Source organism: Cyprinus carpio, chromosome A5 (genome assembly GCF_018340385.1).
Source record: "Cyprinus carpio isolate SPL01 chromosome A5, ASM1834038v1, whole genome shotgun sequence".
Taxonomy (NCBI): Eukaryota; Metazoa; Chordata; class Actinopteri; order Cypriniformes; family Cyprinidae; genus Cyprinus; species Cyprinus carpio.
This window is the reverse complement of record NC_056576.1, coordinates 14,495,344-14,517,775: the sequence shown is the minus strand read 5'-3', so window position 1 is coordinate 14,517,775 and position 22,432 is coordinate 14,495,344. Positions and strand designations below refer to the sequence as shown.

The window sequence follows — 22,432 nt, the reverse complement described above, 5'->3', positions numbered from 1 at the left end:
ATTAAAAAATGGAACTAAGCTTGGTATATAACTATCACTTAAGTCTAGTTCATCCATCTTATTGTATGATATTCCATTCCGTCACTTCTGCATGTGGTTTCACACAAATATTTTTCCTGTCATCACATCATCACTCATGTCTTTGGATCAGGGAGACTCAAGATGTTCAAGTTTGATTACACCAAAACACAGAGATGAGTCATTAAATGAACCTGAGAAGCTCCCATTCTTAGAGGATTCTGGGAAGAGCCTTTTCTGTCATGTTGTGTGTGCTATTCACACTGAACTTTTTTTGGCTCCATTTCTTGATAAGTTCCTTGACTGTGTTTGATAGGCTCTCTCTATCATCTTTCACACACACACATACACACACACACACACACACACACAAACATTATTCTTAGAAATACTCCACCAAGTTTCACAGTGGAACAGTGCACTTTTAAATATTTGATCCTAAAAATCTCACAATCACTCTGAAGGATTGTGAGGTTTGTGAAAGCAAAGAGAGAAAGAGAGTGCTACATTTTACAGTTCTCCAGGGTTGGTCTCACATGTCAGCTACACTCCATAAAGCTGTCCTGTCCCTCTTTTTTCACAGGATTATTATTTCAGGAGAACAGACCAGGCATGAGCAGCAGACTCCCTGCCTCTGGGCTCCCTTTTCATACCACTCACCTCATAAATCAGTCACAGGTAATTAAATGCGAGTGATTTGCATCCTTTTTGTTTGTTTGGTTTTGCCGTCTCTCAGTCTGTACCAAAGAGTGACAAACTGCTCCGTGCCAGTCAAGTACAAAAATATAAATTGTAAATTTAGAACAGGAAACACCGGTTTTCTTTTAGCAGAAAAAAAGCATGCTCTCTTAGTTTTAATTAAATTATTATTAATTATTATTTTCTTATTTTGACCTTTTCTTTTTCCCCATACTTGTCTCCAAGTTTCATATCCATCACTGTTTCACATTAACATGAGTGATGGCCTGCTATACAATTCCGGTAGGTTTTCTGCACTTCAGTAATCTGTGCTGAGTGACCTCTCACAAAAAACAGTGAGGGATATGAGTGGGCTACAGTCAAGCAGGATGTCTAGCCTCTGCGTTAAACCCTTTGTTTAGTCAAAGTTATGGTAAAGCCCTGTGCTTTGATACAGTCATGCATAGGCGAACGCCTTCAGGCTTAACAGGGATTGGTCAGACAGGCCTCTTAAAGCGGAGGCCTGCCCCTTAAAATCCACAACAGGAAATGACCATCCGTCATTTATACGTCAAAACAGCTGTTAGCAGCCCACTTCAAGGCCAGACTTGAAAGGAGCTGTTCCCCGTTGTTCCAGCCCGCCCTCAGTTCTTTCTCTCACTATTTTTCTCTCTTTTTTATTTTCCCTTCCTCCTTCTCTAGGGTGCCTTTAAACTCCCTCCATTCCACCCACACCTTTGCCCCCTGCCAAACTCACTTATCCTGAAAATGTTTTTGTAAGGCAATCCATCTTAATTCTAAACCATTGGAATTCTAACATTTGAGGTTTTAGGTTTGTGCTTCATGTTTTTTGCATTTTTAAGAAGGCAGCGATCCTTCATTTTCTTTGCAGTCCTAAGAATATAACAATGGTTACACCCTGTGATTCTGGGTTTCTGACTAGAAACATCATTACTAGACAAACGGAAACATTCCAGACATCTTGACCAAACTTTAAAGAGTTGCAACAGGGATGGATCAACTGTAAAAGCAGAAAACACTGAACGTCTACCCATTAATACGCTCGTTGACAGGTTAGACTACACCTGTCATAACTTGTGTGGGGCAAAGACAACAGATGTGTTCAAAGGAAGCGATCGCATCATGTCACTTAACCCCAAGCGCATCTGAATTTGAATGTTCCTGTAGTTTTACAGATTTGCACAGGCATTACAGAGTCCTGTATAGGTGGCAAGTGATGGATGACACTAATAATGACAAAGCAAACAGCAGGGCTGTTGACAGAAGGAGAGGTGACATCATATAACCACCGCTGCTATCTCTCAACACACACATGTGCACACACACACGTGCAGAACGTTACATGGCTTTTGATGCCACGGGTAAAGAGATCCTTGTTTAACAACAGCAGATGTGCCTGTACGTTGACTCGACAATGTGTAGTTCCTGAATAAATAAGACAATGTGGGTTCAAAACTTACAGCACTATATTATGAAATGGATGTCTGTGTTGTGAGACAGAGTGACAGTTTAATTAACTTAACATCTTAGATTAGCAAGAAAGAAAGGACTGTTATGTATGATTGAGAGTGGTTTAATACTTTACTACTCCAGTCAACTTTGATCGTCAGTAGGTACTTGTGAAAGTATGGGAGGCTGTTTGTGTGTGTGCTGTATGTGGGATCTAAAATGACAGGTTGATGACAAGCTTAAAACTCTTTCTGCTGCTGAAATGCAGTGTCCTGAGGCTTTCATTCCTTCCTGAACACTACTATTAAATGAATATTCCCCTCTGCCACCCAGATATGCGAGACAAAGCCCTGCAAACACATGTCAGCCTGTTGCCCCTCCTCTCCCTAGGTCAACAGTTCATGCATTCTGTCTTTTTGTCATTTTTATTACACTAAGGCAGGCAACATCACCTTTCAAGTAGCTTCCCAGGTGCTCTTTATTTTTAACCCCGAGAACAGCTCCAGAGATCAGGCCATTCTCATCTCTCGGACTCACCTGACAGGTATTGCCATTCAGAGTAACATAAATATTCTATCCCATCCACTGGGCAAATGGGGGCAACTTATATGCTGTCAGTTTGAAATATGTTTTATCCTACAATGCATTATCAATACATGACAGCTAAATAAAATTAAATTCAATATATATATATATATATGCACACACATATAAACTCAGTTTATAATTTTTGTTTGCTAACAAAATTTACAATCAATTTTGTGTATGGATGCAAGACACGCTTGCCAAAATAATGTAATACAACCCGGTCCGATGTCTGGGGTTTAATAATGCTGGGTATAAGCACTTACGAACAATCAAAGCCATTAAATATACTGAACTTCAAAGTTACTTAGACACAAATTAGCACAGTCTCCCAGTAATAGCCTCTGTCAGGCTTCATTTTTCAATGATTAAGCCAATTCATTGCATAATTAAGTTAGCTAAATTACTTCAATGGCAAAGTAACATGGGATAATGTAATAAAGTTATTAACATTCCAGAACTGGAGGCACACACATAGGCATATGCTGTAATTCTGTATGAATGTATTGCTCAGTATCACTTGACTTGTTTGGCCTAAAAAAGAAACTGCTACCACATTCTCAGCTTTTCACTTCAGCACAATGCTCTGTTATTACAGTTATAATTGTAAGGTAAAATCAGCAGCATTAAATTTGAATTCAAATTATGCAAAGACAAATTATAATAGTATGAGTGTAATTCTGAACGGCATGTATAAATACATCTAAATGAGTTTACTTATTAATAACTAGGAGCAATGTTTGAAACACTTTCAGCTTAATGCTGAAACTGTAATATCTTTGTACACAATGTGTTTTAAAATTTATTCTTTAAAACTGACTATGTGTTACTCGTATTTAAAATTACTAGTAATCCAACAGTGACTATTCCAATATAAATTCCAGGTGCTTAGTATGTATTTACTAGATTAATATATAAACGAGCCAATATCATCACAGATCCAAAGAATTCAGTAGCAAAAATACCATTTTTACAATAAAACAGAACAGAATAAGAAAGATACTTGAAATGACTAGTAGCAAGGAATTAATAACTTGTGTAAAGTCTAATAAAAGTTATAGCAATAAATATTACAATAAACAATAAATACAAAATAAGCTATTATTAATGCAAGTCATACAGGGTTACTGGTGATAAAAATTAACTGTAAAAATAATTACTATTAACAAAACTAGATAAGTTATTAAATAAATGGTAAAACAGCATGGCACAGTCTTTGCATGTTTTGACATACAACGAGCAAGCACTTGGCCAGCGGTCCGGAGCGAGGAGGACAGTCTCCGCCTCTGTTGTGCCTACCCACTTATTAGTGATGCAGATGCAGGCGATTGGACGGCGGCTGAGTGCTTTGAAGTTCTCCCTCAGATCTTCAGTACGAGCAGAGAGTATATGCGTACGGAGGGTCTAGTGAACACACCGGAGCGCACACGGACCAACGGAATGCCATTGTTTGACACGATATTTACCAGTAGTTCTGCTGCGTAGTTTCTTTCTTTTTTATTTTATGATAAGTATACAAGACTTCTCTTATTTCTCTTATAAGTCGTCGTTTGCGCGTAGCGGACTCGCGATCATTTTGGGGTTTAAGGCAACACTGATTCGGTGACGGAACGATGTGGAGACGGAGTGTACGTTCTTCATAGAGACTATAACATCTCTCTTTCTCTGGACTACAGACAGACAGAGCTGTTTCAACGGGATATTTAACTGCCGGTAGAATAGGATATAATGTCGTTTGGCTCTTTATTGAAAACACTGGATATCTCTAAATGAAAACTGAAGGACACCCGCCCCGTCGCTGCCCTCGACAGGTCTCTGATCCGCCCCGATCCAGATGAGCGAACTGCCTCTTGGATTTGTAGTCATTTCACGGAACCAGCAGAGCCTTAAAAGTCTTTACATTAACAACGATACTTTGCCCGCCTGTGTAAGACCCCAGACCGTCTCGATCGCCTCGCTGCCGTACCGTGATCCCGCGCGTCAAGAAAAAAGGCTGCCTATACGGATTCTCAAAATGTTGACCGCTCACACAAGTCACATACTTCACCCAGAGTATCTCCAGCCGCTCAGCTCCGCGCCAGTGAGCATCGAGGTACGAGTAACTCCTTTCCAAAGCATATTTCTTACTTCTTTCTAATGAAAAAAAAAATATATATATATATTTTTCTCAGAAATGCTACTCGATTATCCGAGTTTGTGCGTTTCTATTAGGTGAAAGGGTGGTAGTTTCATTTAATAGACATGTCTATTACGTGTGCGTTTGTTACGTTTTATATCATTCCGCAGTATTAGTTTTATCGCGCGCGCCTCGTTTTATTATTTAATTCGGAATTCGCCTAACGATTCTGAATGCGATTCAGCGCCCAATTGAATGGATTGTCCGGATCTGGATGAGGCCGTGCTCCACTATCTGGCAGCATTTGCAGGTTTCACATTTCCTGATCGCTACTGACATGCGTTTTTACTAGTACTTACATTTTAAAGCCACTGTTTATCTACCAGCTTTGACACAATTTAAAGCCATAGATATTCATAAAGCACACTGTGCACGGTTTTAAAATACTTACTAAAACACAGCACAATGTACTTTGTGTGTATAGGTGCTGTAAAAAGTATAACAACCATGTCAAGCAGTTTATTCCACCTAATGTTTTAAAATGTGACTATAACACGGACACATCTCAAATAGCATTTTATGATAATGTCATACATATGTAAATGTAAACAAAATGACTGTAATATTTTGATTAGAAATATGATCAGTTGCAATCATTAAACACATTCGTTAGAATTGGTATTGAAAATTACTTCTATTTCTGCCAGTCCATGAGAAGAAAAATAAAGAGTTAACTGAAAATTTATTTTTTGTCCCCATAGCTGGATGCTAAAAAGAGTCCCCTAGCATTGCTGGCCCAGACCTGCTCACAGATCGGTAAACCAGATCCTCCTCCCTCCTCTAAACTGGGATCCCTCTCCTCCAGCAGCCATGGAGACAAGGACAGTCGCTCTACCAGCTCCAGCATGAAGCCAGCGGAGCATCAAAACCTAGACGACAAGTCCAGCTTTAAGCCTTACTCTAAAACTGGATCAGAATGCCGGAAGGATGGCGCTGGGATCAACAGCTCTGCAGATAAAGCAGGGTTCAGAGTGCCAAATGGCGGTTCTACAGCTGTGACATGCCCCACTTTACCTCCTCATGCCCCCTCTCCACGGGCCAGCTCTCCTCAGCAGACATCAGGACAGTTGCAAACACACCGGCAGTCTCAGTCTCCACTATCACAGAAACCAACACATCTACAAACTTCTCACATGGACTCCAAAGCTGTGGGTTCAGACCCAGGGAACGACAGCAGCAGCGGTGGCGATCGCAATGGGAAGAAAGATTCAGACCACAATAAATCTGGAAGTCTGGACATTGCACAGATCGCCAACTCCAGTCACGCACGTGCTAGTGCAAACTCCAGCAGAGCCAGTTCCACCAGCAGTCCTCAACCTGACAATAAGGCTGACCACCAACCCCCTCAGCCCAGCCTGGGTGCAGGCCACATCGCCCCGGTGTCTCCCTTTAAACCGGGCCACTCGGTTTTTCCCCTCCCATCTTCCACCATGGGCTACCACGGCTCCATTGTCGGGGGTTATACTGGCTATCCTTCTCAGTTTGTCCCTGGGTTACCAGGAAAGCATCCCAGCTCCAGTCCTCTCACCGGGGCCTCGCCTCCCTCTTTCATGCAGGGTTTGTGCAGGGACCCATACTGCCTCACCTACCCCAGTGCACCCCATCTCGGGGGCAACAACTGCTCTTCCTGCGTTCATGATCCATCATCTGCCCTAAAGACTGGCTTCCCGCTTATGTATCCCACCCATCACCTCCACTCCCTCCACCCTAGTTCTCTGTCCTCTAGTGCCACTTCGTCTCTGTCCCATCCTCTGTATACTTATGGTTTCATGCTGCACAATGAAACGCTCACTCACGCCTGTAACTGGGTCTCAGTGGGTGGCCCGTGTGACAAACGCTTCGCCACCTCAGAGGAACTCTTGGCCCATTTGCGTACGCACACTGCTCTGCCAGGTATGGATGGGAAGCTGCTCTCCGGCTACCCTTCATCTGTCTCCTCTGCCGCTTCCTGCCACCTCCACCTGCCTCCTCCCAGCAGCCCAGGAGCCCTTCCCAGTTCCCTCTCCCTGCGTGGGTCACCAGGGCTAGGTTTGGCACGGTATCACCCTTATGGAAAGGCACACTTGCCAGGAGCTCCATCCCTTCCTATGCACTCTCTACCAGCCACAGCGCCCTACTATTCTCCCTATGCTCTATACAGCCAGAGACTGGGCTCAGCTTCTGCTCTTGGGTACCAATGATTAAAAGACTTTGTACTATGTAAAGATATTGGCATGAGCTCGCTGGAAAGCACAGGAACATTCAGGATTCCCCTAAAAAGAATAAAGCAAAACACATGGGATAGTTATATTCGCAATGAGGAATAAAATCTCATCTGCTTTGGATGACTGTTGCTTAATTAATAAATTTCAATTAGGATATTAGGGAAACCTTATGAACTTTAAGATGGAGAGCTAATGAGAACGCCGGAACTCATTTTATGTGATGAATTTTTCTTTCCTTTTTTTTTTCAATTTACCAAAAGTGTGTATTTATTTTTCACTTGAGCGCTTGACTTTTTGTTTTCTAAGGGATATTTACCGCCAAAATACATTCATTATCTTTTTCACAAAGGAGCAGTATTTTCACAGTATGAATATGGTTGCTCCCATCATACACTTTGTAATAATGCAATGTTTGCAACAACAGACTACGACATTGTCTCTCAGACATAAAATCTTTCTTTTACCGTCACTTTTTCTTTTGTGCGTTAGATCTGTGCAACTCATTCTCTTTTTTGGAGAACAGATGAGCATGACTTGGTCAACAGCTACCTTGTTCCTTATGATTTGGCGTTTATTTTGTACTTGTACAGATCAAAGAATAAAACGGAAAGATGTGATATATTTTCTATTGAAGCTGACTCTGCAAGTTGGGGATGGAAGTGGAGAGGGGAAAAGAATTCAAATAAGAGTACTATGTTGTGATGGCAGCGCTATCCATTTAACAAAGTCTTATTTTGTGTAATAAATGATACTTGATTACATTTATAGATGTGTTGATGTCCCCGGCTTCTCTTTCATATACGTTTCTTACACTCTTAGTAACACAAACACTTTCCCATTTGAAAATTTAGTAAACAGTCAAACTGAAGAATTGCACAAACTGATCAGAAAAACACAAATATACCATATACCTGCTACATATATTAGACCTTTCATAAATGCACATGTGAACATTCAACGATTTTTTTTAGTTGGTTGGGAATTGGCATTTAAAAAAAAAAAAAAAGCACTTTCACTTGAGCAACTAATCTTTGACTTTAGCCTTCTATACTACTGACAGTTTTGTTCTCTATTAGTTCAAGCTATTAACACAAAATAAGGTCCTTTGTCTGTTTACTGCTCTGCTGGTAATGTTAAAGTGCAGTGTTAGTCACTGCTGCTTGTTTGTGCCTCTGCAGCATTGTGTAAAGAGCTGCCTCAGCACAAGGGAGTATTGGGTCTTAAATACACCTCAATGATAGCCTGGTAATAACCCATGGGAGCCATGCACTCACTCCCAGTGCACTCTGATGGATTGCCTTGCTACACAAAGGGCAAAAGATGACAATAGGAGGCTGTTAATAGAGAAATATTTATCAAATGCTTGACATGACCCCCAGGAGTGCAGTCCCCATTGTTTAACCCGAGTGTGTTGTGTCCTGTGGTTCAGAAAGTATTGCTTAATGTTGTGCTACAAAGAGGGTCAAGATTCAATTTTGTTAATGTGATTGCGTGACTATGTCAGGCTTAATGTCTTAAACAGAAGCGGCTAGTGTGTAAACTCTTCTTCAGAACCATTTTGCTCAAACAAGATGAGTGGAGATGATCTTAAGCGCTAAGATGAACCACACACACACACGTACGCACAGATTCTCAGTTCATTAGCACTTCAGACAGGAGAGGACACAGCACAGGTGTCACTTGACAGGGCCATTAAATGAATAGATCACTCCACCGCCTCTGTTAACGCAGGCTATCCAGCAAGGACACAGCATACGGCTCCTCTTGTGTGAAACTAGGAGGTCAAGACTAGAGGAGGAACTTGCGGGTAAATGTTTGCATTACCCAAATCTACATTTTAGTAAGGCACAACACAGGTCTACTCATTACAGTCACAGGGCTATAAACTGCAGTAGAGAGTATCTAAACTGTAGTATTGCATTTTGTTGACATAAAGAGCAGTTCAAATCTAAAAGTAAGGTTCAGCGCCAAGAGTATTTTAGAAATGGTCTTGAATGACTTCCTGTGAGACTCAGAGAGGAAGTTATTTAATGGAGTTACGGACTATTTGGGCACAGCCCAAGAGAATTAAAAACTTCATAACATGGATTACATTGCCCCTAGTGGTAAAGAAATGTAATGCAACTCCAATGAACAATATGAAATTGTTGAACTTAGTCAACACATTGTGTTTTGTCAAAAAATTAGCAAATGCAAATCATGTCCTGAACGTGTAAAAACACCCCATTTTGATGACGCATTAGGGAAAAAATGAGATGAAATATTAGTTACTGCCAGTACAGGAAGGTTAAATGGAGGGGAGGGCTTTTCACATTTTATCCGAAGGAGAGGGATTAATCCTGCCATCACCCCATTCCGACTCGTTCATCACATTCCTGCTCTGTCCTTCTCTCCATCTTTCTCCTCATCAATCTCTCCCTGCCATTTATCTTTCTCTCCCTCGTCTCCCGGGCTCCAGCTGAGTCAATATGCGGTCACTCTGTTTCTGTTGCCTGCTTGTGGAGGAGAGGGGAGCTGGATGGATGTGTGGGTGGGGGTGTAGAGTTAATTTAGTCCCTGACCAGTGTCTTCTCAGCAGGGCTACACCTGTTTGATTGATCTCTTTCTCCCTTTCTCTCATGTCATCAGCTCTTACAGTAGATGCTGTGAATGTGTGTCAGACCGAGAGAGAAAAAGAAAGAGAAAGAGAAAGAAAATAATTTAAATAAAAGAGAGAGAGCTGCATCCCATCACATCAGTGTCCCGGGCAGGCAGCCCGGCAGCCCTAGTGATTAATGACGACAGGGTGTGGAGCTGCTCCTCAATTAGCCGCCAAGTCCACAGCAACTCATGAAGCTTACAGCCCCAACCTGAAAAAGAATGAGAGAGGGAGAGAGTTAGATCAAACCCTCCCTCCCCGACTCTTTTTCTTGGGCTGTCTCTCTGTGTTTAGATCTTGTCTCTTGTCTCTCTTCACCTACACCCTCTTTTTCCCCTGGCTTCTCTCGTTACTTTCTTGTTGTCTCTTTGATTATGTTACCCTAATGTAGACTCTCTCTCTCCCTTCGCAAACTTCCATATACATTACACTCTGTTAATTACCGCATGAGTACTCTGATGACTGTTTGTCACAGTGATACAGACCAGACCGCTCGGTTTCTCACACACACACACACACACACTCAAGCTTATAAAGCAATCAATCAAACAACTGCTGCTGCTTCATGACTACAAAAATCCATTGAGGACTTTCCGAGGGACTCTTAATCACATCAACCGCATCACAAAATGCCGCTCCATACGCCAGCAACAACAACAAAAATTGTGGCGGCGAGCACCTCTACCCAGTGATCTCTTAGCCATCCCATTTGTCTAGCGAAACTGTGTGCATTTGTGACGACAGCCTGACAACGCAGGCAAACGAGTGTGTTGCAATTATGGCTAACCACTAATAATGCATTCCACTGCTACAGCTGGATTCTATTTGCAAATGCGCTGGGGGGAGCACGGCACCGATGTCACAAACGTTGTGCGCATGAAAACGTGCCTTGGCACCAGAACGGAGGGGTTAAGATTGATCCCGAGTCATGCCTGAAGTGACAGGACCTTTTCCTGCTCTGCTTAGGAAAATGTTTCAGTTACTTCATGCTTCCTCTTCATATGTTAGAGAGTGTATTCAACTGAGGGTTTTTTGTGCTTTTAGTCTATGTTTATTAGCTTTGAGACCACATACACTACTGTTCAAAAATTTGTTTCAAATGTATTTGAAAGAAGTCTATTATGCTCACCAAAACTGTATTTATTTAATCAAAAATACATTAAAAAATAATATTTAATATTTATAATCTTTTTTATTCATAATTTGATCAACTTGATCAATTTAATGTGTCATTGCTGAATGTATTTAACTTAAGAAAATAATCAAACTTTCATATGTTAATATGCTACTGTACTCCTACAGGTTGGCTTCCAGCAGATGTACACATTTATAGGTTTTTCAACCTTTTCTGGGAAATAAGTGACCAAAAAATATTGATGATATACCCAAATTTTTGTCCAATAAATAAAGCTCTTTAGAATGAGAATAGCAAGAATCATGGTTCAAGGCAGTGACATTTCAAAATAATAATAATATAATCCATTTGATATGTCCCAGTGGGCCAACTTCCTGTTTTAAAAGAAAGCATCAACACAGGAAAAATTGCCTTCATCAAGCCATTTCATTGGATTTTTTTATATGTATCTGGCCCCTAATATAAGAAAATGGTCATATTCTGAAGGGCCTCTATAATAAATTTTGTAGGATGATGTAGTGACATCTGCTAGGGAATGTTTTCAGTTTCATTATGTAATTATTTTGATTCACTGGATATCATGATTGGACATTATGCTCATTCTGTGCTGTGTGTGCACTTCAGTGTCAGTATATATAAATAGTTTATGTAATCAGCATATAATTCAAACAACTAGCAACATTAATCCAGAATAATGTGCTTAAATAAAATGACTAGTATATTGTAATTTGTGAACAACACTATGAGGACATGTGGAATATGGAGAGCTTTGTAATTGTTTATTTTACCTGCTGCCCTCAGCCTCAAGCTTGGCATAACATTGTCCTAATGTTTAAATACTGCTGTCATGTGCAGTCCGGTTTTAAGTGGACTCTATGACATCATTTATAAACTTCCAACAGGCAATGTTAGGTGTGAGCATGACACACCGATTTGTTAAACCCAAAGGTCAACCAATCCATTACACACCATGTTTTAAGCTGCCATCTAACACACGCTGGGCAGATGTAAAGAAATTTGGCGATGTTGAAACTAATGTGTAAAATACCCATTCAGTATATATAGCACTATTATTAAAGGTTAAATATGAGTTCTCACACTGTGCACAGAAAGGTATAGGAATCTGTCAGATCTTGTTTAGTGAAATATACAGAGATAAAAGCACTCTTGTCAACACTCTGCCATTTTTCTTCATAATGTGACAAGCCTGTACATACCACGCAGCTCTGAAACTTTTACCCAAGGCCTCTAGTCACCAGATTTTCCTTCCGCCTCTGTCAGGATTTTTTATGGACCGTAAATGTGTGTATATGTATGTGTGTGTGTGTGGTAGCAAGCGTACACCACAGAACAGCCAAGTTAATGTTATGAGAAGCGGCAGGGGTTTCTTAAGTAAGAGCAAAAGTTTTCCAGAGTAATGTGATTATTTTTACTGACTCAACGCCCCCCCTCCCTCCCTTTTAGCAGTGCTGATGGTAACCACTCGGTCTTCTTGCCCTCTCTGTCTTGGCGGTAAGCTAACCCAGCTGTTCTCAATGCCATTTTGGGGAGAGGAAAAACCGAAGGCAGGAAAGGGACAGAGAGCGAGAAAGAGCGAGCGGGAGAGAAAAGCTGGCAGGGAGGGGAACAGACCTGATTATCCAAATACAGTCATTAAAGGGGAAATGTGTTTTTCAAACTGTCAAGATGATTAATGAGGGGGAGCAAATCCACACAAATGCTCTTGTTTAGTCTAACTGGCAGACATGATCCTGGCCACTGATTAATGGCAGTGCTGGTGCGTGAGGCCACCGCGAGGTGAGATGAGTGGGTGGGTGGGTTGGTGGGTGGTGGGGTAGGTGTTAGGTAGTGGAAGGACGTGTAGTGTGGCAGAGAGATCTTACGTCACAGGATGGTACAGAGAGGGAGTGAGACAAGAGAAAGTGCATACTAGTCAGCAGCAGTTTTATCTTCACCACTTTTTAGAGGTTTAATGAGTTTAAACAACAAGGCTGCATTGCTTCACCTCATAAATATGCTCATTAGATGTTTTTGGCCAAACTTGCAGTGGGTGAACAAATACCATGCAAGTGATTTATGGCATAAATAACTGTGGTAATAATTATAGCATACAACAGACTTGCAGTAAAGTAACAGTCATTAGTGCAAGAAGAAAAGCAGATCCTGTTAGCACTAAAAGGATCTAAGCATTGTTTTGAAGTAGTCAAATCAGATGGAACAACTTAACAGTGTTTGTGGGAGACTGTGTGTGTGTGTGTGTGTGTGTGTGTGTGTGTGTGTTTGTGTCAGACAGCTGACCTTAGAAGTGACTGATTTTCCTCCTGGCAGGAGCTTAAGTGCTGATACCTGATTATTTCACATTGCTGACCTTAAAGAGTGGTGGTAACAACATGCACACACACACTCACTCACTGCTACTGGTTAAGATTTCTGTGGCATAATGACACAGAGCACACATTCATTAGCCACTGTCTCATTGACAGTATTGGAAACCAATTGGTCTGCAAGCTATTCATCAGGAACGCAGACAGGCTAACAATTCTTGTATGGACCGCACAGAGCTACAGTATTTGTCTGTGCTAGGAGGTCTTCTTTAGACTCACTAGCCGCTGTTCCACTGTTGGGCCAGTACAAGCCAGTGCTTTCAGTGGGCCGGGTGGGGCTAATAGCCTCAGACCCATAGCACCGGACCCAAAATCAAGCTGCGTTTCCACTAAAACCCGCCCCTTACATGTCTCTCTGGAACAATGCCGCACAACCCTATCATTTTATTTATTTGTAGTCACAGACAGTATTTTTAGGTCTACATCACATTAAAGAATGATTATTTCTATAATTTTTCCATCAAAAATACAACTCGAGTAGCTTTAGCACTCTCTCAAGTTCCAAATCATTGTTATATTTTTAGTAAGAGAAACAGATGGAGCTCCTGAACAACAATTATGATATGATATGTTTTATGACATACGCTGAGCTAAATATGAAGACTTATTGACATTTAAAATATGTAACCAAGTGACCGTGGAAACACGGCTACTGGTTACAGTTTTTTAAAACCACGCTGAAGTAGAAAAGTAGCTTACCAGTGTAATACCATCTTCTCTTGTCCCACATCCAACATACCACTGTATCATTACTCAATACTTTTCTTAGATTTGTCAGAAATCTTCATGTAAAAATCTCAATAGAGTAAGGTCAAATTCTGGCTGACATAAATAAGCCACTAATTATTTTCACGTCATTGAATGACAAATGGCTGATATGAAAAAAAAGTGTTTTTGCCTTAATACAAAAAATTTAAACGTAAAAAGTTAATTCAAACATTGAAATGCTACAAGTGAAATTTGACATAAAACATTTCAGTGTAGACTATAAAATGAAAAAAAAAAATGATATTAATTTTGAGATTTGCAAGATTTAACAGTGTTCCATCGACTGACATTAATGCAAAATGTATACTCTGAGAGAGCACCAATTATTTCAGTCTAAAAATACAACAGATCTTGAGCATCAGAAAACTTAACTTCTAACAGCTGTTGTTTTTATTTTTACTTTGTAATTATTAAATTAAGTTTTTTAGGCTGCATGGTCTCCTTATGACCTCTCTTTTCTCATATTCACTCCTTGTACATTAATAAAATGGCTAACAGCTGTGAACCTCTCTTAACATGACACAATGTGAAACTGTACATCTCTCATTTCCCTCATCATAATGTTCTGTTCTCAGTTCCCATAAACCCCTCACTGTGCCTGCCTGGAAACTCACATGCCACAAACACACACACAATGTACCTTTGTATATCTTCATAATAAATAGAGCAGTACAGCCATATGGAAGACACTGAACAGACTGGTGCAGAAAAAAAAGAAGAAAGAAAAAGAGTATAGGCCTCTGTAAGTCTGGCCTGTAACACATTCACTCACTCACACACACATACTAGACAACAATCATTCATCTGGCTTTAAAACTCAGACAAACAGCTTCTATTAGTCAGAACTATAAGCAGCTGATGCCAAAAAGAACCTAAGCATGCTAAACTACCAGCTATCAGTCTAAATGATGACATGAAAAATTAGAAGAGGAAAGGGAGAGTTAACCGGCTGATATCTAAGATAAAAGCATCCCTCAATATGTTCATGAAAAGATGAAAAACATGTCAGAAATGGTGAAAGACGACAAGAAGCCCAGAGAGAGAAAACAGATGGGCAAAAGGGAGTTAATGGAGGGCATGGGTGGGAAGGTTAGTTGGAGAAGACAACGTTCCTGAAAAGCTGAGAGTAGGACAGCTGTGTGTGTGTGTGTGTGTGTGTGTGTGTGTGTGTGTGTGTGTGTGTGTGTGTGTGTGTGTGTGTGTGTGTGAGAAGGCCCTAGAAGCCAGCTCTGTTTGTGTGTGTCAGAGGGAGTAGTGATTAATGACCCACAGGCCTTGTTTCTCTTGCTTCCTTCCTCAGCAGCGATGTCACACACACCGTCACATGTCAGCCTAATGGACACGGGCAGACAGTGGCGGGAGCTACCCGTTGCTCCAGACTCACACGCACATTAAGAACATGCATGCGTGTCAAAAATCCCATGTTTTTATTGAAAGAGAAACAAAACAAAAAGAGCACAAAATTTCACTGCACGATTCGTGGCAAGAGAGCCCGCAGTGTTCGTTTTGTGCACTGATTATGTGCAAGAAAGAAAGAAAGAAAAGAACAGGAGAGAAAGATGTTGTGCATCAGAGAAAAAGGAGAATGTGCGACTGAGAGAGAGAGAGAAGTCAGTGTTTGCATGTGTGCCGGTTCCCAGCCCTGTCAGTGAGCTGTCAGAGTGTGATTTATGGTTGTGAGACTCACAGCAGTCCTTGCTGCCAGTTCAGTATTGTTACAACTGACATCTAATGAGGCCAGACGTGCTTTCAAACACAGCACTTAACACAGGCCTCCATCTCCACCAGTCACAGGCCCTCTTTTCTCCTCCTCTCTCACTCTCATTTATTTCCTGCATCTGGGGTGGCAGACCAAGGAAAGGAGGAAAGACACGGTCTTGCTGCGAGAGCTTACAAAACGGAGAACACAGATGAAGCTGCAGTCAGCAGGGTTTTTTTTCCCATCTCTCCCCCTCCCCCTTATACAAGCCTGCACAATGGCAAATTAAAGTAGAGTGAACCTTTATATACTGATGATGACTTTGCTTTGAAAAGCAATATCTCACCGTTTTTCTACGCCATTCAATTTTTCAACTCCGCTCCAATGCTTAGTAATTGTTTGGAGGATAGTCTGCGCTCTGGTCTAATCATATTGGTGGCTGTGTCATTTTGAAAGGGACGAGGAGTAATGCTGGATGAGAGCTCCTTGGCTTTGACTTTTTCCTGATCTTAGGTTTCTGCTCCGCTCCTCTTCAGGCTGCTAGCTTAGTCAGGACCCCTCGCAGTAATCATAAACAGAGCCGCTGGCAGCGGCACCGGCGTACTGCGCTCCCTCCCTACGCCCCCTGCTCCGGTTTCTTGTCAGACGTGATTAATGGCACACGGGCCCGGTGCGCTTTGCGTTGCCAGTTCCAGCGATGTTCCCTTGATACTTAATGAAGTCTGACAAACTTCTTTTCCCTCATTGTGTTCCAGTTATTTTTCCCCGCTCCATTTAAGAGAAGCCCAATGTAGCTAAATTTGCCACCACCGCACAAAAGCACAGGTCAGAGTTTTCATATTTATTGCGCAGTCGAGGAGCACAGCCTATAACAGCGTTGGCAAAGTCGGCTGTTTCTCAGGCAGCTCGTGTTGTTGTTCATACTTCAGATTTGAGTAGTTTTGATTGCAGTCATTAGATGTTCCACAACTTCAATTCCAAGTACTAAAGGTCGCAGTGGCCTTACAGGACAAGGTCTGTTGTATCTCAAACACGTGCACTGATTTTTCTTACTGCCATCCAGTGGAATATCTAATATAGAATTTTATTTATTTTTTTACAAAAATCAGTTGCATTTTTTCAGAAGAGGCAGAATCTCCTCAAAAAATCTGGAGAAAATAATCCTAATAATGAAACAGTGCCAAAAGCATATGAATATTACAAAATATAAGATTAAATCATGTGTGAAGCACAATTTTTTCCTAAAGTAATGAAGTCCAACAGCAAAGACAGCAGAAAAAAAATAAAATATTTTTTTTTTTGGATGATTAGCCTGTTAATGCGATGATGAGACACAACAGCTCGCAAATCAGCCTATATTTTTCAAATTAATGGAAATGGAAGGACAAATTACAAAGAAAACAAGTTATGACATCACCACTTTCAGTAACATCTAAATCATAACTGCTTTAAATTATGAACTGTGAGCGAGATGTTTTTAGCAAGAACTTTCTTTAAATTTAAGATGAACATAATAATACACACCAAACAGCAGTTAGTAGTAGCAAAAAAAAGTATGTAGTTACTCTATTGTTGTAATTACTTTTTAAGCAAAGTGGGAGAAGAAAAAAAAATTATTCTGATGTGATTAAAAAATCCAATCTTATTTTTAAAAAATAGCATAAAACAATATTTAAAAATGTATATATATAAAAATTATATATTATTATAAACAAAAAGTGTTAAAATTAAAGTATACTTAATAGTACTCATTGATAGTGTAATATATATATACAGTATATATATATATATATATATATAAGCTGTAATATATATATTGAGTTCCACTAATCTGTCTAAATATCAAAAAGAAATTGAGCATGAATTTACTGTCAGCAATTAATTTAAAGCTGTAAATCAAATTTAACAGAAAAAAAGAAGCTTAAGGTACATATCCACATCTTATGTGTATTTAGCCTACTGCATAGTAGACTACAAAATGATTTGAAATTTACATTAATTCAAAGGTAATCTAAACAACACCATTAACAAAATCACTATGGAAAGTAAATGCAAACCATGTTGTTGATGGTTAGTGTTGTTCCTAAAAAATCTCAGCAGCATGGATAGTAGAGATACACTTGGGAGAACAGAGTTGTGATATATTATAAACAGTGTCAACCTAACAGAACACTACAGGTCTGTTAAAATTGCATCAAAGATATTTAAAAGAAAAAGAGAGACAATAGTTTATGGAGCCACTGTGTTGTTTTGTTGCATTCTCTCTAATGCATTTTGCCTCTGTGTGAAGACTGTTCTCTGGACCAGCAGGGGGCTCTGTTGTTGCAATTTAAAAGCAAAGAAAGTCAGTACACAAGTCAGCAAGGAAATGCTAAAATGTGCTGCTGCTGCTGCTGCTGCAGCATTTTCATTTAGTTTCTACTCTCTTGCAAAACACTTTGAGTCATAGTTATTGATGCACAATATTGGATTTTTGCCAGTATCCCATGTGATGATATTTTTCAAATCATTTTGGCCGATAGCTGATGCTGATACCAATATATATTTCCTTTTGTTTTGAAACAAGACCAAGTCTCTCCTGTGCAGACATTATAAACAATTTATTTTTAACTTTGGTTAGTTTTGAGCAAAAACATTATTATTACATTATTAAATTACTCATTTATTCTTTACACATATTAAATAGAAAACATAAAAATAACATAAAATAATTCATGTCATTTTTATTTTTTAGACAGATGCAATTGAAACCTTAACATTTGTGGATTTAACATTAATAGATGGTCTAAAGCAAAAGAGCTGTAAAAATTCTAAAATTATTTTAGAGCTCCTTGTATTTGTTTTCATAATCCATTAGTTTACATATTAATGAATAAATCTGTATATATTTAATTATTTAATTAACAAGTGTCATGTTTGTGATTTTTATTCAATGTAAGCTATATCTTCTGACCTATAAATCAAAACACTTCGGATTTTATGACATCAATTACTGCTTTATGTATTCAGAGACACAAGTATCTTAATGTTATTTGTGTATTTTACAACGGCACCCCCTAAATAAATAAAAGGCCTTACCTATCACACGCCAGACGCGTCATTCTGTACATACTTTCTCAAATTAAAAATGTGGCGATCCAAAACAGTGAATCTAATCACCATTAAGGTAAAAGTTTGCTTCAAGAATGACAACACTGCTGCCCTGATCTAATCGCTAGCACACCCTGAGCACATGTGAGCTATTCGTCTTATTGGCAAGACATATCGCATAATTTAAAAAAAAATAAAAATAGTATTTTTTTTCTAATAACATTCTGATATCGTGTCATAGTTAATCACAGCACAAAAATGCTGTGATAACTGGGACACCTTCAAGTGCTGTACATCTATCTAAATCAATAATGTTTTATGTTTTTGTGTGTGAGAACAAAGCATCACAAACAGGGTTGGACACAATAAAAGCTTAAAATATTATCTCTATTTCAGTTTATGCTTTAAAAGTTGAATTTATTTGGCCACACCCCACATGAAATAGCTACTGCATTGCTATTCAAAGAAACAGATAGAGCCACTGACCAGGTAAGGGTTCTACTGCCCTGGTCCATAAATGCAATCTGTATCTATCTTCATCAAAAACCTATTTGTGAGAAGACTTAATATAACAATAAAAAAGTGGTAACAAAACAATGTTACAAGGTTTACCAGTGACCTTGTTTATTCCACATTGCTATAACTCAATAAATCACATTGTCAATTTACCACCCTTGTCTGAACTACAAGCATGTCACAGGAATACTATACTAAGACATTTTTGTTCGAAATGGTGAACTTTCTCATAGACTGATATTACCCAGTAGAAAACAAAGAAACTAACAAACAGTTATCCACTGTGCTGCCATTTAGTTGGTTCTTGGATGTTGAGGAAAGTCTCTACCAACAGAGGGCGCTCTTGCAACAGAAATGGTTATTATAGGCCTACGGCTTACTTCTTTCTTTTACCACATTTGTAATTGTGATTATTTTAAGGAAAAGTGTTCCAATTTAGTTAAGAGGAATTAAAAAATCTCGAGATAAGAGAAACTATTGGGGGAGGGGGGGTCACTGTACAACAAAACTACAATACTACATGCAATGCCTTCTAATTCTGCAAAAAGACAAAGTAAAGCAACAAAGACATTGTTTAAAGCCAGTCAACCACTCTCACTTCAACTCCACCGACTTTTTAATAAAGCAAAATCTACAATAAACAATGTAACTACATATCATTCATTCCTGGACTCATTGCTGACATGCACCATGATCAAATTATATTCAAGACATTTAATCGAAGCAAATGCTGTAAGAAATGACTTCTGTGAATAACATTTGATAACCATGAAGCTGGCTGATATTATAACTAGAAGCTTCTTACAACAGCAGTGGAATGGCAAAGCCAAGCACATGACTCAGAATGACTCTCTAACAAGCACACACAGCATGTACCTACCTCTCATATTTACAGCTCAAACTTCAAAGCCAAGCTAAGTAGCGTTGTGTCAATGTCTAGGCACATTACCAACACATACTGGTGGATTCTGATTTTAAAACATAGCTACTCAGCATGATGTTCACACACACGCGACAGAATTTATACAACTAATGTATTTTTCACTAGAACAGTTTACTCCTGGAATTTTTTTTTTTTTGTCAATCCGATCACAAATGGATGAAGTTAAATACAGGTGTAAACAGTATCTAAAATGCATGTTAAAGGGTTACTCCACCCCAAAATGAAAATTTTGTCATTAATCACTTACCCCCATGTCGTTCCAAATCCGTAAAAGCTCCATTCATCTTCAGAACACAGTTTAAGATATTTTGGATGAAAACCTGGAGGCTTGAGACTGTCCCATAGACTGCCAAGTAAATAACGGAGTCCAAGTCCGTAAAAGGTATGAAAAGTCATCGTCAGAATATGAATATATATCCATCTGTCATCAGACATGCAATCTGGGTTATATGAAGCGACGGGAACACTTTTTATAAGGGAAGAAAACAAAAATAAAGTCTTTATTCAATAATTCCTTTATCAGCGGTCTCCTCTGTGTCTCTCCATATCACAGCATGCTGCGTGTGCTCTTCTGTTTCATCCGAGCCACAAGGATGCGCTGTTTTGACGTGTATTTAGCTTTGATTTGAAATAAAACAGCACATCTTTGTGGCGTGGAGGACACAGAAGAGCATACACAGCACGGTGATATAGAGTGACACAGAGGAGACCGCTGACAAAGGAATTATTGAATAAAGTCGTTATTTTTGTTCCCGTCGCTTCATATAACCCAGATTGCACGTCTGATGGCAGATGGACTATTCTGACGACTTTCATACCTTTTATGGACCTTGACACTGTTATTTACTTAGCAGTCTATGGGACAGTCTCAAGCCTCCAGGTTTTCATCCAAAATATCTTAAATTGTGGTCTGCAGATGAACGGAGCTTTTACAGGTTTGGAACGACATGGGGGTAAGTGATTAATGACAAAAATTTTATTTTGGGGTGAGTATCCCTTTAAGCTCAGATGAGCTTACTAATCCGCCTCTCGACTGACCACTGATCGGATCTCAATACCCTTACAGTCTATGCTCAATACCAAGTATAAACTGGACGAATCTGTTAGGTACCAACACAACACTTGTATATGACTAGTAAGATTACAATGTAGGCTACTGTACCAACATGTGCGTAGCCTACATACTAGGCCTATATTGTGTTATGCAATGTACAGTACCTTGCTTTACTTGTTTCTTTAGATCTTGATATGACAAAAACGTTTATTCCCAGCTTTCAACACAGCTTGGCCCTGTATGTCGAAAGTGTCTGAAAAGGGGTGGAAATAAAAATAAATATTTCTCACAAAGAAATGCTACCTTAGCAGAGTCTTTTATATTTTATTATTGTGAATCAGTTGTTTACACACCTGAATAATAAAAAAAAGAATACATTTGTTTTATAATCCTGAACAGAAATAGAAAATGTAAACATTTTCAGTAGCTAGTTTGTTCTGATTCACTGACAGCAAAATTACTAACCTGGTCTCAGACGCTGTCATTTTTTTGTTTTAATGCAACAGTCATATGGTGTCTTTGACAACTACAGTTACTTTTAAAGCATCAGATGGAAGTTGACAAACGTTGAATGACTTCAATAACTCTTGACAGACCTTTCCAGGAAAATCGTCATTTGGCGTTGTTTACAATATGCAGCTCCCGCCATACTGCTTGTGGTCACCTGAACTTGCGCGCGCGCACTTTGCAGTCCTAGAAGTTTTTGTTGAAATGGCGTCCTAAAGCTGCGCTCATGCGGCAACTGTTGTTGAAAAAGCAACGAGACGCGGTACAACTCTGAAAGACGTCCGTCTAGTGTGTTTACACAAGAATTAATAAATTATTAAAAGGACATTTTAAAGGAATTTAAGGAGTAAATAAAATAAACAGTTAAATTAGTCTTCACGTATGAATTGTGTAGAAAAAATAAAAAGATTAAAGAATAGATTAAGTTTCATATTAATTTATATACACAAACATTTTTGCCATCTTGATTTGAAAAAGACCTATGGCACTGGTAATCTTAAGATATATATATAGGCTAAATAAATCTAAGTTAGATGTATTGCCCAAAGCTCAGTAATAGTGCTTTTC

At 39.4% G+C, this 22,432-nt stretch overlaps 1 protein-coding gene and 1 long non-coding RNA gene across 2 annotated transcripts; one reads left to right on the top strand and one right to left on the bottom strand.

The window, feature by feature from the left end:
• Positions 1-4,120: 4,120 nt before the first annotated feature.
• On the top strand, positions 4,121-7,896 carry LOC109090297 (zinc finger protein 703-like). Its single transcript, XM_019104094.2, has 2 exons — positions 4,121-4,843; positions 5,629-7,896. Exons 1-2 carry the CDS (start codon positions 4,586-4,588, stop codon positions 7,105-7,107), a joined length of 1,737 nt encoding a protein of 578 aa, XP_018959639.2. The 5' UTR covers positions 4,121-4,585; the 3' UTR covers positions 7,108-7,896.
• Positions 7,897-9,846: 1,950 nt separating this feature from the next.
• Positions 9,847-22,146, bottom strand: LOC122143876. The gene is made up of 3 exons (XR_006159420.1): positions 21,824-22,146; positions 21,523-21,611; positions 9,847-9,980 (listed from the first exon to the last, which is right to left on the bottom strand). It is a non-coding gene; the product is annotated as an uncharacterized LOC122143876 (long non-coding RNA).
• Between the last annotated feature and the right edge of the window lie 286 nt (positions 22,147-22,432).

Excerpts from the sequence above, each read along its gene's own strand:
- LOC109090297 (XM_019104094.2), top strand. The coding sequence starts at position 4,586 with ATGAGCGAACTGCCTCTTGGATTTGTAGTCATTTCACGGAACCAGCAG. Across the intron at positions 4,844-5,628 it reads CCGCGCCAGTGAGCATCGAG|CTGGATGCTAAAAAGAGTCC; the intron begins GTACGAGTAACT and ends TTGTCCCCATAG.